This window comes from Salvelinus namaycush, chromosome 4, assembly GCF_016432855.1.
Source record: "Salvelinus namaycush isolate Seneca chromosome 4, SaNama_1.0, whole genome shotgun sequence".
Lineage (NCBI taxonomy): Eukaryota > Metazoa > Chordata > Actinopteri > Salmoniformes > Salmonidae > Salvelinus > Salvelinus namaycush.
In genome coordinates, this window is record NC_052310.1 from 63,286,808 (window position 1) to 63,305,863 (window position 19,056).

Here is a 19,056-nt window from a genome sequence, read left to right on the forward strand (position 1 = left end):
CACCTCCTGGGGGCAGCCCGTCAGGAAGTCCAGGACGGTGAGCTTTGTAATGAGCTTATAGGGCACTATGGTATTGAAGGCCGAGCTGTAGTAGGTGAACAGCATCCTCACATATGCATTCCTTTTGTCCAGGTGGGTAAGGGCAGTGTGCAGTGCAATGGCGATTGTGTCGTCCGTGGATCTGTCAGGGCGTTAGACGAATTAGTGAGGGTCGAGTGTGTCGTGGAGGGAGGAGGTGATATGGTCTTTGACTAGCCTCTTGTAGCACTTTATGATGACAGAAGTGAGTGCTACTGGTCAGTAATCATTCAGTTCAGTTACTTTCCTTTTCTTGGGCATGGGGATGATAATGTTGTTGTCACGATCGTCTATGGGTGAGAGAGAGGACCAAGGCGCAGCGTGTGCAAAATACATTCTCTTTTATTGAGAGAAGGGAAAAACACGAAACGAACACTGAATACAAACTAAACAAAACAACAAACGACCGTGAAGCTAAATGACGTAAGTGCACAGACAAGCAACAAACGTTCAACATAGACAATTACCCACAAAACCCAAATGCCTATGGCTGCCTTAAATATGGCTCTCAATCAGAGACAATAAACCACAGCTGCCTCTAATTGAGAACCAATCTAGGCAGCCATAGACATACAAACACCTACATACAAACACCTAGACAAGACACTGACCCATTAAACGTACAAACCCCTAGACAAACCAAAACACATACATTCCCCATGTCACACCCTGACCTAACTAAAATAATAATGAAAACAAAGATAACTAAGGCCAGGGTGTGACAGTACCCCCCCCCCCCCCAAAGGTGCGGACTCCGACCGCACAACCTGACATTGAAGGGGAGGGTCCGGGGTGGGCCTTAATATGACGGCGGCTCGGGTGCGGGACGTGGCCCCCACTCCACCATTGTCAATACCCGCTTTGGTGGCGCCTCTGGAGCGGCGACCCTTGTAGAAAGTCCCGGACTGAAGACCATCCCAGAGGGCGCCACCGGACGGATGGGTAGCTCCGGACTGAGGGGTAGCTCCGGACTGAGGGGTAGCTCCGGACTGAGGGGTAGCTCCGGACTGAGGGACGGCAGCTCCGGACTGAGGGACGGCAGCTCCGGACTGAGGGACGGCAGCTCCGGACTGGCTGACGGATCTGGCTGCTCATGGCTGGCTGACGGATCTGGCTGCTCATGGCTGGCTGACGGATCTGGCTGCTCATGGCTGGCTGACGGATCTGGCTGCTCATGGCTGGCTGACGGATCTGGCTGCTCATGGCTGGCTGACGGATCTGGCTGCTCATGGCTGGCTGACGGATCTGGCTGCTCATGGCTGACTGGCGGATCTGGCTGCTCATGACTGACTGGCGGCTCTGGCAGATCCTGGCTGACTGGCGGCTCTGGCAGATCCTGGCTGACTGGCGGCTCTGGCAGATCCTGGCTGACTGGCGGCTCTGGCAGATCCTGGCTGGTTGGCGGCTCTGGCAGATCCTGGCTGGTTGGCGGCTCTGGCAGATCCTGGCTGGTTGGCGGCTCTGGCAGATCCTGGCTGGTTGGCGGCTCTGGCAGATCCTGGCTGACTGGCGGCTCTAGCGGCTCCTGACTGACGGGCGGCTCTGACGGCTCGGGACAGACGGGCAGCTCTAATGGCTCGGGACAGACGGGCAGCTCTAATGGCTCGGGACAGACGGACGGCTCAGATGGCGCTGGGCAGACGGACGGCTCAGATGGCGCTGGGCAGACGGATGGCTCAGATGGCGCTGGGCAGACGGATGGCTCAGATGGCGCTGGGCAGACGGATGGCTCAGATGGCGCTGGGCAGACGGATGGCTCAGATGGCGCTGGGCAGACGGCAGACTCTGGCCGGCTGAGGCGCACTGTAGGCCTGGTGCGTGGTGCCGGAACTGGTGGTACCGGGCTGGGGACACGCACCTGAAGGCTAGTGCGGGGAGAAGGAACAGGGCATACTGGACCCTGGAGACGCACATTTGGCCTAGTGCGTGGTGCCGGCACTGGTGGTACCGGGCTGGGGACACGCATCTCAGGGCTAGTGCGGGGAGCAGCAACAGGACGCACAGGACTCTGGGGACACACAGGAGGCTTGGTGCGTGGTGTAGGCACTGGTGGTAATGGGCTGGAGACACGCACCATAGGGCTAGTGCGTGGAGGAGGAACAGGGCTCTGGAGATGCACAGGAAGCCTGGTGCGTGGTGTAGGCACTGGCTGCGCTGGAGAGGAGGAAGGCTCTGACAGCGCTGGACAGGTGGGAGCAGCTGGAGAGAGAACCCGGAGAGACAGCCTGGTGCGGGGGGCTGCCACCGGTGGACTGGTACGTGGAGGTGGCACCGGGTATACCGGACCGTGAAGGAGGACACGCGCTCCCTTGAGCACCGAGCCTGCCCAACCTTACCAGGTTGAATGATCCCCGTAGCCCTGCCAGTGCGGCGAGGTGGAATAGCCCGCACTGGGCTATGCTGGCGAACCGGGGACACCATTCGTAAGGCTGGTGCCATGTATGCCGGCCCGAGGAGACGCACTGGAGGCCAGATGCGTTGGGCCGGCTTCATGACATCCGGCTCGATGCCCAACTTAGCCCTACCAGTGCGGCGAGGTGGAATAGCCCGCACTGGGCTAAGCACGCGTACTGGGGACACCGTGCGCTTTACCGCATAACACGGTGTCTGACCAGTACGACGCCCTCTCACTCCACGGTAAGCACGGGGAGTTGGCTCAGGTATCCTACCCGGCTTTGCCACACTCCTCGTGTGCCCCCCCCCCCAAGAAATTTTTGGGTCTGACTCTCGGGCTCCCAACCGCGTCGCCGCGCTGCCTCCTCATACCAGCGCCTCTCTGCCTTCGCTGCCTCCAGCTCCGCCTTGGGACGGCGATATTCCCCTGGCTGAGCCCAGGGTCCTTTGCCGTCCAGGATCTCCTGGGGTTTTTCCCACTGCTGTCGCCTCCCTTCTCCACTCCGCTTGGTCCTAGATTGGTGGGTGGTTCTGTAACGAATCTCTACTTCGTCCTCCTCCTCAGACGAGGAGAGGCGAGAAGGATCAGACCAATATGCGGAGTGGTTTGTGTCCATGATTATTTATTAAATCGAAACTGAACACGAAACAAAAGAACACAATGAAACAACCGACAAACAGTCCCGTGTGGCACGAATGCAGACACGAGATACAACCACCCAACCGCGAAGCTAAATGACGTAAGTGCACAGACAAGCAACAAACGTTCAACATAGACAATTACCCACAAAACCCAAATGCCTATGGCTGCCTTAAATATGGCTCTCAATCAGAGACAATAAACCACAGCTGCCTCTAATTGAGAACCAATCTAGGCAGCCATAGACATACAAACACCTAGACAAGACACTGACCCATTAAACGTACAAACCCCTAGACAAACCAAAACACATACATTCCCCATGTCACACCCTGACCTAACTAAAATAATAATGAAAACAAAGATAACTAAGGCCAGGGTGTGACAGTTGTACTGTAAGTGGATGATAGTGTTGTACTGTAAGTAGCCATGTGTTTGTCTATAGGCTTGGGCCTGCTTATCAAAGCTCCAGAAATAAAAGGCAAACTGAGGAATTACAAATTCCAAACAAACTGCACGTGTTACAGTATGTGTCTAGTCAGTGAGACAATTTTTATAGCTGGATGAATGGAGGAGTTGTCCTTCAGCACCACAACATTTTGCCCACCATTTGTGGCTGAAATGACAAATAGACTGTAGCCTACCTGAAATGTTGGATAATTTAGAAACCTCGACATGTGATTCACTTCACCTGCTTTACTCTTTGTATTTTTCTGTGCAACTTGTTAATTATCGTTTGTGACAGTGTTTTTGCTGCTATTGACAGGACAACCTTAAAAATATTAAAATCAACTTTTATTGGTAGTCTGGTAAACTTTGGTAAACTTTCATTGGTAGTTTGCAACCACAGACCTCAATGTTAACTTTTCTTGCACTGAACATTCCACATTCAATCCATTTAAAATAGAAGTGCAACCACACTTTTACATGTCTTTAAAATTAGATTGGAGACAAAATTGGAAGACATCTATAATTGACAGACATAATGTAATTTTTGCCTGGGTTAATCCCTGAACAAAATAAAAATGGATGTGGTGATCCCCCGTGGACTCTGCCTCCTCAGCTATACTTTCAGTGTCAATCTATCATCAGTAAGTCCACTTCTACTTTATAGAGTTTATCTTGTGATCTCGACAAAACAAGGGATTTTAAAAAATGTATTAATATGTCATCTCTGGACTTCTGTACTACGACTCCGATATAAAGTGTTTTTTATTTTTTATTTGCCTACTTATATCAGTACACTCGCAACAACCTAAGCATTACGAAACATATATTTGATCAAATAAGCCACAGGTAGAAAATAAGCCATATAATATTTTGTTAAACCAAATTTGACACTCTCATTAACTTCCATACAAAAACTCCTAGCTTGGTGAGCAAAACAAAACAAAAACGCCACCTGCTAGAGAAGACAGATTTTGGGCCCGGTTACCCCTCTCGCTTCGCCTCTTCCTCTCTGGTCTGAATGAGTTTAATTCACATTTCAAAATGGGTCAATGTGACACAGTACAGACAGAACACACACACACGAACACACACACACACACACACACACACAATGTTGTATTATAGCTTGTACAGTTTGAAGTAGCTTATTGTCAATAAAGCAAAAACAGACACACAAGTCCAAAATATAAATACATCTTTATTTCAAAATCACCAGAGGGCAGCCATTGACAGGAATGCTGAATTTAGTATTTTTTTCAAGTCTGTCAAATTGATATACACACCTTTCAGTTATGTACAGTAATTTTGGCAATCAATTTCAAAATAGCAAGACTGCTCGTTATCTACAAACCATGAATAGTACAGTAAAAACAGTCAGTTTCACATGTGTATTTTATATAGTTTTATTCCAATAAAATGCTGGTGCTAGTTTTTCCTCCTTGATGTAAGTTACATTTTTCAAGTCACACATAAAGGAAGATCCGAGAAATCTTCAAGTGAAGCAATTACAAAAGTTTACAGGATCATATTTTTCTTACAAACTGTCTTATGTAAAGGTGGAAACATTTTAAAGTGACTGTTTTCTACCACATCAGTAACGGCCTACATTCAATATAATGTAATAGACTATATATGTACTGTATATACCTTTCTACTTTGTATAAAATGTATTCAATCTATGTGTCAACATACTTATCTCTTAGGAAAGGTCTAAGTATATGGTTTGACTTTGTGAATCTGTTAAAGACATTATTGGAAGACAGAGTTTTTTAGTAGACTGTGTTTGCCCTAGTTGGGTTGAAGCCTGGGTAATGCCCTAGTTGGGTTGAAGACTGGGTAAATTAACAACCTCACTCACACCTGAGAAACAAAGAGAAAAACAACAGAAAAAAAGATGACAAAAACCAAACAAACAAACATTTCCAGCTCTGTGTATTACTAAAATGAAAGCACCAGTGAAATGTTTATCTGCGTTGAGCTGATTTAGATTCAGCATATGCTAAGACAGATCAATACAACAGATACCTAATCCATTACATTAGTAGCAGTGCTTGACTTGGACTGCACTAGGTGTTGGTACCCCTTTTGGGTGCCGGTACTGTTAATATGTATTTTGTAGGAGCTCCACAATACTTTTGATCTAATAGTCTATAAGAGGAACAGGAGCTCAAGCTGTTGAACATTTGAGGTGCCGGTATTCAGCTCCAGTTCGCTCCTACCCCAGCAAAGCACTGAGTATTAGTGAATGGGCCTATTATTACATGGTTATGATTGACTAATGTGAGCATGAATTACTACTCAAAATGTTTGCCCCTATCAGAAGAAGGTTTATAATCTGTAGAGGTCTACTGTCTGACTCAATACGTGATAAGCCTACAATTTATGATGATGCAACGATCTGAGGAGGTGCAACGATCTGAGGAGTGTGTTATTTTGTCAGAGCAGCGTCTCCCAAAAATTGAAGAGGAGGCAATGAGAAACAACAAAGGGGTTTGATTGGTTTGGTATCCACTTGTATAATGTATTTATACCCAGCATATGGAAAAAGATAACTGTCAACCAATGCCCTAGTCAGTTAAAAAGAGGGTACAGATCTTGTTAGCACCAGTAACAAATATACAGTAATATAGTCACCATTTAAACAGGTTTTATGTGGTCTTTTTAGCTATGTCTGTATAAAAACATGTCCTATTTAAAACACTCTAGAAGTCCAGACAGTGAACAAACATGATTATCCAGATTCATATAAATCAAGTGCGGTTCACAATAAGCACCGTAATCTGACAATCTTTATATGCAGCATTTCATAATTGCTTGGTAAGCTTGGTTTTGTGTGAGACTGATATGTAATTTATCATTCTACGACAAAAAAACAACAACAAATAAACACAGAACTACTGAATAAAGAGGAGAAGAGGTTTCACACAAGCTGTCTGATATATCTCTCGATCTGTACATATTGGAACAGGACCTTTTTCAAGTTATGAAAAATAAAAAAGTGCTTTTTCAATATGTCATCATATACACTGAACAAAAAGACTAAAACTATCCAGACCAAAACAAAAACGAAGGTAGTACTGTTCCTTCATGACCACCAATAGAGGAACGGGGAAGTACTGTTCCTTCATGACCACCAATAGAGGAACGGGGAAGTACTGTTCCTTCATGACCACCAATAGAGGAACGGGGAAGTACTGTTCCTTCATGACCACCAATAGAGGAACGGGGAAGGGAAGGAAAAGCACCATGCTACATGTGTTCATTATTTTCACATAAAACTACATACTGTGTCAAATGTGTAATATGTGGTCTGTTTATCAAAAGTTGCTGCTACAAATGGCACCTTTATATAAATCAATCATTGATAAAACTCATCTTGTGAAAAGAGCACTCTTGGTTGAAACAAAGACCACAGAGACTTAACATGAGTGTTTACTAGTGTAAAATGCTGGTTGACAGTAAAATTGCAGTAAATAGCCTTGCACCAAAAAATATACAAAAATAATCAGAATAAATAATCACATCTTGTTTGTTCTTATTAATCAATTCCTATATAAAACCAGTTAAAAAAATTGGTTCTGAGCACCATCTCTTTACATGAAAAACCAGACCAAAATGTTTTATCATCAAATACCAAAACTCACAGTTAAAACCCCACAAACGATAGTCTTCCTCATCACTTTAAAACCAGAGACAAAGAGAAACAAAAATAAACAGACATACATTAGAAAAAGTAACACAATGAAAAAACACCTAACGAGACTAGAAGTGTAATGTTGATTGAGGTAAGGCAGTAGCACAGGGTGGTGTGTGTGTGTGTGTATGGTGGTGTGTGTTGAAATGTATTTGTCGTATGTGTCTGTGTGTGTGTGTACATAACAGTATCATCTCATGTCCAGCGGTTGTAAGGGCCCGTGACCTGTGTCAGAGCATAAGGGGAAACAGTGACCACCCCATCCCGCGGGACAGTCACCGCCTTCCGGGTAGGAACCGTCAACACACCCTTCTTCTCCTCCGGGCCCTCCTCCTCTACCTCCTCAGGCTCCACACTCTCACCGCCGGCCCCATTCCCCCTCTTCCCCTTGACCGGGCTAACCTCTTCCAGGTCTAGGCCCATCCCCAGCCTCTCAGCCTCCTCCTCTCTCTCCCGCTCCCTCCGGGCCTTCTTGGCCTCCCACATGTGCAAGCCGTGGTCGGGCTCATTGAGGGACTTGTGCTGGTAGAAGACCAGGGAGATGCGGGTGGGGTGGCTGCGGTCGGGCCTGAGGATGGGGGTGGTGGCATGGAGCTCTCGGCGGGCGCATTCGATCAGGATGGAACCGTGGGAGGGAGCCACCGCCACCCCGCCGATGTCACTGTCCAGGAAGTTGTGCTCGCTGTCCGACCACACCTCTTCCTGTTCCTGTTTGACCTCTTTTGGGTTGGGGAAGAGAGGGGGAGGGGCCTGATGAGGAGGATGGGGGGCACTGTGAGGAATAACATGACCTACATGACCTCTAACCCCGTCCTTGACTCCCAGCTCCCCCTCCGCCCTGAGGAGCCCATTGAGTCTGCTGTGGAGGCCCTCTGGGTGGGTGTGGGTGGAGGAGGAGGGAGGAGGAGTGCTGTGGCTGTGAGGGGGTCTGAGGAGAGGGGAGCAGTGCACCTCGTTGGGCTCTGTTTTAAAAATCCTGGGGGGGTAGTCGCCACCCCGGGGCATTCCTGGGGGGGTCCGACACGTCTCAGGGTCCACCAGCTGCTTTCTGCTGAGTCCTGGGGAGTAACCATTCACAGCCACAGCCTCTTCCATTGTCTTGTAATGGAATGGGGAACCATTGCTCTGGGTCCCTGGTGGCCCTCTGTACTGGGGGGTAGGCAGGCCGGGGTGATGGGGGGAAAGAGCCTCCATCCCTGGTGTGGATCTTCCAGGAGGTGTGGGGTAGGTGGGGGTGCTGTGGTTGTAAGCGCTAGGGGAGTTAGAGTCTGGTACATACGCACCCACATTTCCTGGTCTGTAAGAGCTGAAGGACTGAGGCTCTCTTTTGAACAAGGGGGACTGATCTGCTGAAGAAGCACTTTTCAAACCTGTCAAGTTAAACATACAAACCGGGATTAATGATGAGTATTTACATACCACATTTTTCAAGCTTTTTCTTGTACATGATTTTGTAGCAACAATCATTCAACCAATTAATCAATTAATGCACCCACCCCATCCATCCACCCACTCAATCACCCACCCATCAATCAATTGACCGACCGACCGACCGACCGACCGACCGACCGACCGACCGACCGACCGACCGACCGACCGACCGACCGACCGACCGACCGACCGACCGACCGACCGACCGACCGACCGACCGACCGACCGACCGACCGACCGACCGACCGACCGACCGACCGACCGACCGACCGACCGACCGACCGACCGACCGACCGACCGACCGACCGACCGACCGACCGACCGACCGACCGACCGACCGACCGACCGACCGACCGACCGACCGACCGACCGACCGACCGACCGACCGACCGACCAACTAACTAGAGATCTCGACCTTTATTGGCAGTCTTGACCTTGCCCGGGGTTAGTGGACTTTGTCCAGGCTTCCTGTTCTGAGCTGCAGCTTGTTTGTCAGCCTGGGCCTTCAGCTTGGCCTCCTGCTTCCTCTTACGGGCTGATTTCACCGGCTCAGCCAGCAGACGCACCTGGTGATGATATAAACATGGTCATTAAGGAGAGCTTTTAGTAGATGCTTTTATCAAGTGTCTTGAAGTAAACACGCAAATGTGACTCATGCAAGAATCAAACCCAAAACTCTCCTATTGACATGTCCTTGACACCAACTAATTTCAATCCCAAAGGGCGCAATGGTGACCAACCCTCACCCTGGAGAGCAACTGGATGTGCAGGTTGATTAGTAAAATCAGGTGTGGTAGAGCAGGACTGGAACAAAAGCCTGCACACCCAGTAACTCTATAAGAGGAGGGTTGGCCAAAATATCTTATAGCCTCTTGGTTCTCCTGGTTGCTACAAGGGGTACGAACCGATTTAGGGTGAAGTTGCCCCTAGGTGCTGATCTCTTGGGTCAGTTTCAGATTTTCCCCACTAATAAGGTTAGGACTGGGGGAGAGGAAGCTGCTTATAGATCTTTACCCAGGGGAGACTTTAACCTGGAGTGTAGGAACCTACCTCTCTGGGGAAGGCTGAGAGCACCTGCAGGGCCCCAGTCTGGATCTTGGCCCACTGGCCATCGGCACTGCCAAACTCATCCCTCTGTGAGATCTTATAAAGGGGCAAGACGTGGAGCTGTTCGTCCTCAGGGACGTTACGCACCGCACGGTTGTCCTCCTTGGTTAAAGTGCAAACCTGCAGGAGGGTGAGACATTTTACGTAAATGGAAAAGACTAACACAGTATCTGGCAGTTTTCCGGGATAAAATGCCTATTTTGGTGGAAGTGAAAACAGGTATTTTTGGTATTTTATTAGGATCCCCATTAGCTGTTGAAAAAGCAGCAGCTACTCTTCCTGGGGTACACACAAAACATGAAACATAATACAGAATGACATAATACAGAACATCATTAGACAAGGACAGAACTACATACATTTTTAAAAAGGCACACGTAGCCTACATCTCAGTGCATACAGACAAACTATCAAATAGGGGAGAGGCGTTGTGCCGCGAGGTGATAAGATAGCTGATATTGATTTTTGTTTCAACTATGGAAACATGTTAATGATTTGATATTGACATTTGTCTAAGATATATATTTATTTATTTAAAATATATATGTGTATATATACTGTATATATTTACAAAATAATATATGGGGGATTGGAAATTATGCAGACAATTACATTGATGGTACAATGCTACAATCTCTCTGCAGTATTAAAGCTGACTTACCCAGCCCCCAAAAAATAAAAAATATATGATATGTCCATTAATATGCTGGCACGCAATCAGAAGCAAGTGTCTAAGTATCTGTGTCTGTGGTTCTCTCTATGTGTGACAGTGAGTGTGTGTATGTGTGCGCGATTGAGCGAGCGTGCGTTTGTATCTGTGGCTATGGCTCTGTGTGTTTGACAGTGAATGTGTGTGCACCTGTGTGTGTGTCCATTGACAAACAGTCATATGAGCGGCATACCACAGTGCTGCCATTGTTCATGTTGTGTGTGTCTTTGTGAGCGTGGGCACAGAAATCCACACACGCCGTGACCCCGGAGAAAGGTCGGCCCGCTCTCCGACCCAGCCTGCAGTCCTGGCCCGCCTGCTCCTGATCCACCTGGTTTTGGAAAGCCTCCGGGGCCAGTCTCTGGTAGACAGGACCCAGGTCTGTAGCCAGGTTCTGCAGCCGATTCTCCAGCTTCTCCTCCTGAACAACCCACAGACAGACAACACACAGATCAGAGGAAGAGTGGGACAAAAGGAACAGGAACAGATGAGGGAAAAGGTGTGAGGAAATAAAGGAGAGTTCCCCTGGAGAATCTGGGAGTGTTTAAGATAATACCAGTAATGTTTAAGTCACTATCCTCCATGTCACGCTTTGACTGTCATATCAACCTGAGGCCACTAGGAGGTGTCTATTAGCCACTTTAACATGCCAAGAAGACTATTCACAGAGGAATATCTATTCTAAACCATTGTTTGTAAAGCTATAACAAGGCTTAGATTAGCAAAGCAAAGAGCTAGAGTTTAGGCATATTGGGAAGTGGCTAGGGTTCTTTTCAGACCAGGCTCTCAAATCTAATTCAAGGGTGTCAGACTCAATTCCTAGAGAGTCAAATTGGCTGCTGTTTTTTTGCTCTTTCCCTTAAGCTAGTTCTGATTTAGACCAGGAAAACCAGGTATGTGGCCGGCCCTAGAGGACTAGAGTTTGACACAGTTTGACTGGAGTGTCCTGGTCCTCACCTCCTGTGGCATGTCTCCCAGCAGGCGGTACTTTCTGGGGATCTTGCTGCGGGCGAACTTGCAGCCGTTGAAGTACATACTCCAGGAGCAGCCGAAGGAGAACGAGGCGCCACAAGAGTCTGGGTCCAAACCCTGGCACGCACACGTCCGACTGGAGAGAGAAAGAGGGAGAGAGATGGGGAGAGGGGGAAGAAGATCCATTTAGATCCTGGCACATAAGTGCAACTGAAGAGAGAGAGGGAGAGAGACTAAATGCTAGAAAGGAAAGAATTAACTCCTTTGTTCTATGAATCTAAATGTGTATGTGTAAGCCTGTTATTGAATAATACGCATAGGTCTGTTGTTTCAGTAACTCACTCCTCGTTGAGGGCGCAGCGTCGACTGGTGGGCGAGCCGTATTTACAGAGGGTCTGGGTGAGTTCTTGGTACAGACTGTCTGCCACCCCCCGGGGGATGCCCTCCCATGCCAGGATGAGGATCACCACCACGGCACTCTCACAGCGGTGCCCTGCACGGTGTCTCACCAGACACAGCAGCTTCTCCTCCTCACTGCCCCGACGGATCACCTGGGGGAGAGAGAAGGTTTACTACACAGACATGCAGATGTGTATACGCACACACAAACACACACACAGCCATATACGCACCCATACACATACACACGCAGCAGTGTACACACAGGCACGCTGGCACTCATGCACACACACACACACACACACACACACACACACACACACACACACACACACACACACACACACACACACACACACACACACACACACACAGCCATATACGCACACATACACACGCAGCAGTGTACACACAGGCACGCACACACAAACACAGACACAGACACACACACAGCCATATATGCACACATACACATACACACGCAGCAGTGTACACACAGGCACACTGGCACGCATACACACACACACACACACGCGCAGCGGTGTACACAGAGGCACGCACGCACGCACGCACGCACGCACGCACGCACGCACGCACGCACACACACACACACACACACACACACACACACACACACACACACACACACACAGGAGGTACTTACCCACTTGGCGATGGGACAACCCTGGGAACTGCGTCCTTCTTTCCCAGTGTACACCACCACCTCCAGCCTTACTGCCTTCCCTTTCTCTCCATACCTTTGAACAAACACAGCAATAACATACAGAGCCGGATTATTGCAGGGGCTTACTAGGGATGAAGCCCCTGGGTCCAAGCCAATGGGGGGCACAAGAGGCAGCAAAAAAAAGATATATATGTATATACAATATATGTTCCTTTTTTTATATTATAATTTTTTATCCAACCACAGCCCACTCTCAATGTTAAAAATACACCAGAGAGCATCATTTACCCATAGAGGATCAACAGTTTATAAAAATAAAATAACTGTGGATTAAGTCACAAACTCATACAGGTATCAGCCAAAAAGGAAACACCAACATAAATTGTCTTAAAAGGGTGTTGCAGAACAGCTTCAATGCGCTTTGGCATAGATTCTAAAAGACCTAAACCATGCTAGGAAAATGCACCCCACACCATAACACATACTTTGTATCCCTTGTTTACTCAAGTGTTTCCTTTATTTTGGCACTTACCGGTATGCCTACAGTCGGGAAGGCTGCAGTTTGGACAGCATGCGTGCCAAATAGGCTACAGCTTGTTGCGTTGTGGCCATAGACATATAATCCATAGAAGGGTTTTGTAACCCCGTACCCTGGCAATTTGACTGTTAAAAGTCATGGGTACACTAGCAATGGATGCCAATCCTGACTTGAATTGTAGTAGCCATCTGTGGAATATATTTATATGCTTGGTTGCGGCTGTCAGTTTCCTTTTGCAGATTTCAAAATACAATCGTGGGAAAAACGTACAGTTTGGAAAGCAAATGCCTACTGCTGAAAAGAGAAGATGAATCTGTATGTAGAACCAATATAAATAATTTCTCTCAACAACTCCTAATTTGTAGCTAACAGCAGCACTGTTTTTCAAAGTAGCTCATCTTAAAATAGGCTGTTGCCACAACGAGCCAATTGGCCATCACCATGAGTAGCCTATGGGTTCATCTTCATCCTCACATGCTGACCAGACCGGACACGTCGCATGCGCGAGCATCGCAAAATAAATGTAGAAATCCATGTTATTCAATTATTGCACCAACACTGCTCGCGCACGCCAAAGAGCGTCTGCGATGCCAAGGGCTAAAATAGAACTCCTTTCTATTTCTGACGCAGATCGCGCTGAAAGTCCTGCCTCTCCCATCTCCTCATTGGTTTATAGAAGCAGGTACCCACGTGCCATCTCCTCATTGGTTATACCCATGTGGGTGATTGAAAGACAAAATGTTTTGCCGGTTGTCGTGGTAAAAGTGTAGATGCCAATCACCATATAAGTTCAAAGATGAAAAAGCCTGGAAGGAGGAGAGATGACTAGAAACGATTGCAAGCTAACTAGTTAAATTGCCATACATGTTTAATGCTTTTCGACCTGTCCCCAAATTAATGTCATTGGTTCAGAGTTTGTTTTGATATTTTAACCTGCGTGTCGTGATCACGTTTGGTGTAGGGGGACAAAATAAATGTATGCACGATGGCGCACGCGTGCAGCCGGTTTTGGTTCCGTGTTAGGTGAGTCAGTGTGCCACTGGCCATTTTAATTAGATATTTTTTTAAAAACAAAGCCCCGGGGCCTATGATTTCTTAATACGGACCTGATAACGTACATCACATCTTCATGACATTTCACACTTCTCATCTTAGAACACAAACACAATCCTTTAAGCAATGACATACTGTATCAAGCATTTCTCCCTTTATCTGCAACCACCAGTACCAACATCTTTCAATGATTGCCAATACAACAACAAATCACATTTTGAGAACTTCATCAAAATACAATGGGACAGTGAGACTACATCACTAGCCAAAATGCAGCAATAGTTTTTGTAATAACTGTCAAAACAGTTAAAAACCAGGCACTGAGGCCATTCAGCAGACTACTACAGAGCAGAGAGACTGTGAGTGTGTGGTTGTTGTAGAGGTTGTCATTTCTCCTCATGTGCCCCTCGACTTGGCCCTAGGGGTTTCCTGTTCTAACACGCAGGGTGTGTTTTTGTATTGGTGAATGTGTGTGTGTACAAGTGTGTGTTTTGCCAGCGGGGTGCTGCTTTCCTTCAATGACAGGCTCTATAATATATGAGCTATAATATGATTGTAAGCCCCACCTCATTCCATGAACACCAAGAGCCCTTTGGGAAACCAGGCCTTTGGCAGGGCAAATGGTTCATACAGTAGGCTAATAAGAGTATGTACCAGACTTTTAGAAATATATACAGCTACATAGTAGTAGTGGTAGTGGTACATAGTGGTACATATTAGCCTAGCTCTATAAGCCTATTGGTAAGCCAACCTGTGAGGCACTGAGCCACTCCTGTTTTCATATCAACTCTTACCATAGCAGTATTATACAGCCAATAGATTTGTCATGAAAACAGAAGTGGATTAGCACCTCACAGGTTTGCAGTCCCAATGGAAATATGAATGCATAAAGTAAAATGGCTAGGCAGCAACAAATACTTGTTTTCCCCCCAAGCTTGGTTGTGGAATGGAATAAAAAAAACTGATGCAGTTTGGCTTGTTAGTTTTTATTGTTACCTGTTCTCCATCATCTCTCTGACGGCTGACACACTGGGTCCAGCACCAAGATGAGTGTAGTACGGACCCTCCTCCTTCTCTATGATTTGCTCTGTGGAGAGAGTCGTTTTTAGAGTAAAGTTTCAGCTTATTTCTCGGAAAGCAAATGCTATGTACATGGATGTGACAAATACAGCCCCAGTTAACCAGTCATGTTGTGGCATGCAGAGAAAATCATATTCATAATCATCATAATCCTCATCATTATTATGTCCACCACCACTACCATCATCATCATCATCATCATCAAGGTGACTCACCCATGCAGCCACAGGAGGGGATCTCAGAGAGTTTCTTAGAGGGGGTGTTGAGCAGGTTCTTAGTGGGCGTGTCCAGGAATATGAGGGGCGATTCCAGGAAGCTGTTTACGTTGTGTTTGGTTGGCGTCAACTCCTCTGATAGGTCCAAAGCGCCGTCAGTTGACGTGGACAAGATGGTGACCGGACCGGACCTCTCCACCTTGTAATACCCCTGCCGTTGACCCCCAGAGGAGTAGCCGTTGGGTAAACTATGGTTCAACCCGGTTCTGTGGTTGTTAGAGTCTAAACTGGTAAAACTGGGGTTGGTGGAGCTAGCCTTTAGGTTAGCACCGTGCTGCTGCCAAACGTAGGGCGGCGATACCTGAGAATACAATTGTCTTTCACACTCATGTCCCTGTCCAACTCCTTGTCCTTGTAAAGGGTCCAGGTGACCGTTCAGAGGACCATTGTGGTGACCGTTCAAATGCGACCACTGTTGGTTGTCATGACCATAACCTTGACCACGATCGATGGCTCCAGAGGTTTTGTGGTATTTGACCCCACTGTGGCTGTTGCTGTAGTAAAAGAGCTGCCGTTGTTCCTCCTGAGCCTCAGCCAGGTATCTCTTTAGATCCATTTGAGTCTGAGGCAGGAACAGGCTCCTCTTGTGGCTGAGTGACAATGTCTTTGGCTGGGGCAGAACCTTCTGGACCCTGGCTCTGTGGGGGGTCTTGCCATTGGGGTTGTAGCCCTCCTCTTCAACCCCCTCCATCCCCTTCTTCTTCCTAGGTTTGGAAGGCGTGGACCTTGGTTTCCTCACAGGGATTTTCTTGTTGTTGGGTGGTGCATGCTGGGAATTGTAGTTGTACTTGATGGCCGAGACTGGCGTTCCTCTGGGAGGGTTGTTCTCAGAGTGCTGGGAGGGTTGGAAACCCTGCTGCTTGTGACGTGATTGGATGATGAATGCCAACTCGGCCAGTTGAGCCGCCACCTCTTCCTCATCCCTGTTCCTCCCGCTCTTACCCACCGTCCTCTCTGTTGTTTCCTTACTATTCCTCTCCATGTCTTTCCGCTCTCTGAAAGTGCCTTCGGACCTGTTATGGTGAGAACCAAGGTCTTCTGCTCTGCTGTACAGGTGTTGTCCTGCTCTCTCGGTGCTGTCGTAGGGAAGTCTGCCACAGTCCGAGCTGGCATCTAGCAGGTTCTGTAGGGACAGCTTGCCAGTGGCTGCGGGACTACGGGAATGACACTGGATGACAAGACTCTGTCTGGCCACCGGGGACCTGATGACTGAGGTCTGGTGCAGAGGGGAGCGTATGACTGAGGTCTGGTGCAGAGGGGAGCTGATGACTAGAACTTTGTTGGGGAGGAAACCTGTAGGGGGTTTGACATCCTGGAGAGAGGTGTTTCTACTGGATAAGTGCATGGAAGGTGTGGTGGGGTTTTGACCATGTGCGTCCATTCTAAAGGGTTCGGGGGGGTTTTGGGGGATAGATGCCAGTAAGGTTAGCGCCTCGATAGCGATAGCTTGGTCACTGCTAATATTCCTCTCTTGCACCAACGACTGGATGCTTGGCAGAGAGAGATCTGGAGAGGGTTGCTCTCGTTTGACAATAATGTCAAGAGCTTTCCGTGGACTGATGGGAGTGCTTTTCAGGAGAAGGTCTACCTTAAAGTCCTCCGGCTCTGTTTTTAACGAGTGTAGCACCGGGGAACGGGAGCTAAACAGCTTGTCCTCCAGTCCCTTCCTGTCTGTGATAGAGAAACACACAACTGCTGCTAGTGTGGACAGAGCGTCCACATAGACATCGTCATCATTGCCCCCTAGTAGGGTGGAGGACTGGTCCGTAGACCACACCCACGGCTCCTCCAACTTGATCTTCTTCAGAGGAATGGCCATGGTGTCATCCGGAAGTGCATCATTGGGCTCAGAGCTGCCTTTGGGGTATGTGGTTTTTGTAGTCCTTTGGGACTCTAATTGTCTTGTAGTTTTTTGGGAATCTGGTGACACTGGAGCACCGTTGGTTTTAGACAAGTTTTCGTCAGCACCATTGTGAAAAGTCCCAGATGAAGAGTAGTGGTGTTGCAGAAGAAGTGCATCGTTGGTGTCCTCCAGGCCAGGCTCTCTCTTGATAAGTACTGCTGGTCGGCCATCTAGGATTGGGGTGAGAGTGTGGGCGTGGGGAGGGTGTGTGTGAGGGTGTGTCTGGGGGTGTGTGGGAGGTATGTGACCCTCCTCCTCCTCTGCCGTATAGGTTTCCTCTACCATCTGGACAGGGCTTCTGCCATTTATTGCGACACCCTCTGGAACCACCTGAGAGAGAGAGTGAGACAGAGAGTTGCCACAAGAAAAGGACAACCAGTTAAGAATAAACACAACTGTAAATACAACCCACATTTATGTTTATTTATTTTCCCTATTGTACTTCATTTGCGCATCGTTACAACACTGTACATAGCCATAATGTGACATTCGAAATGTATCGATTCCTTTTAAACTTTTGTGAGTGTGATGTTTATTGTTCACTTTTGTTCATTATCTATTTCACTTACTTTGGCAATGTGAACACATGTTTCCCATGCCAATAAAGCCCTTTGAATTGAATTTAGAGAGAGAGCGAGAGAGAAAGCGAGAGAGACACACGGAGAAAGATAGATTTGAATCTGTAATTTCCACTTAAAAATGTCAGACTTGATTTGCCTTAACGACAAATATATCGACCCCTACAAACATTTCCATTAATTATAATCCACATAATAATTCAAATTTCCTGTTGCTGTAGGATTATTTTCCTGCTGTGAGAAACTGGTTGAATTAAGATAGCAGATCTGTACCTTACTGCTTTGTGTGTGTGTGTGTGTGTGTGTGTGTGTATTGATACAGTAGTGTACATACCATAATACTGTCATGGAGCAAGGCCAAATCTTTGCTGAACCCCAGAGTTTCTATATTAATAGGAGCTTGCAACACTTTCCATAACTAATGATAATGTCGTTGGCACATCCAATCTGATTAAAACAATATGGCAGATAAAAACACCACAGTGCCAAGACTCCACCCACTAAATTGTGTGTGTGTCTGTTTTATGTAAAGCTAATGAACTGTTCTAACTACAGGGAGCCTGGAGGTGGGTGGATGTCAGCTACTTGTTTACCTTGTCTGAACTGTCATTAAACTCACTGTTTAACCACTCTTTATAGACTACACTACCCAGCATGCACTCTCTGTTTTAAAGCCTCCAGGCCTACAGTACCCAACATGCCCTGTGAGAAAGGACAGCCACCAGCCGTCTAGTCTAGGTCACATCCTTCTTCTAGGCCACTACTAACACAACTGACTCAATCCTAGTTCAATTAGTTGAAACAGGTGTGTTAGTACAGGGCTGGAACAAAAATGTGGACTGGAGTTGAGAAACACTGCTGTAGTACAGGATTAACTGGGCTAATAAGACACACGAGGGTTTGTGTTACTGCTGTTACTGGCACAGAGACAGGTCTATCTCACAGAGGACCAGTGCAGCTCACATCATCATCACATCTCTGTTGCTGGGTAAATCAAGACTTGTCTATCTAATGGAGAAAGGACGCCCTTACGTGACAGACAAAGGGTAGGCAGGTAGTATGAAGTGTGA

The 19,056-nt window shown here is 47.4% G+C and overlaps 1 protein-coding gene across 1 annotated transcript; it reads right to left on the bottom strand.

The window, feature by feature from the left end:
• Window positions 1-4,740: 4,740 nt before the first annotated feature.
• On the bottom strand, window positions 4,741-17,716 carry tet1 (tet methylcytosine dioxygenase 1). Its single transcript, XM_038992158.1, has 9 exons — window positions 15,446-17,716; window positions 15,147-15,237; window positions 12,539-12,632; window positions 11,818-12,026; window positions 11,461-11,611; window positions 10,697-10,924; window positions 9,738-9,914; window positions 9,103-9,253; window positions 4,741-8,626 (listed from the first exon to the last, which is right to left on the bottom strand). Exons 1-9 carry the CDS (start codon window positions 17,691-17,693, stop codon window positions 7,452-7,454), a joined length of 4,524 nt encoding a protein of 1,507 aa, XP_038848086.1. The 5' UTR covers window positions 17,694-17,716; the 3' UTR covers window positions 4,741-7,451.
• Window positions 17,717-19,056: the final 1,340 nt, after the last annotated feature.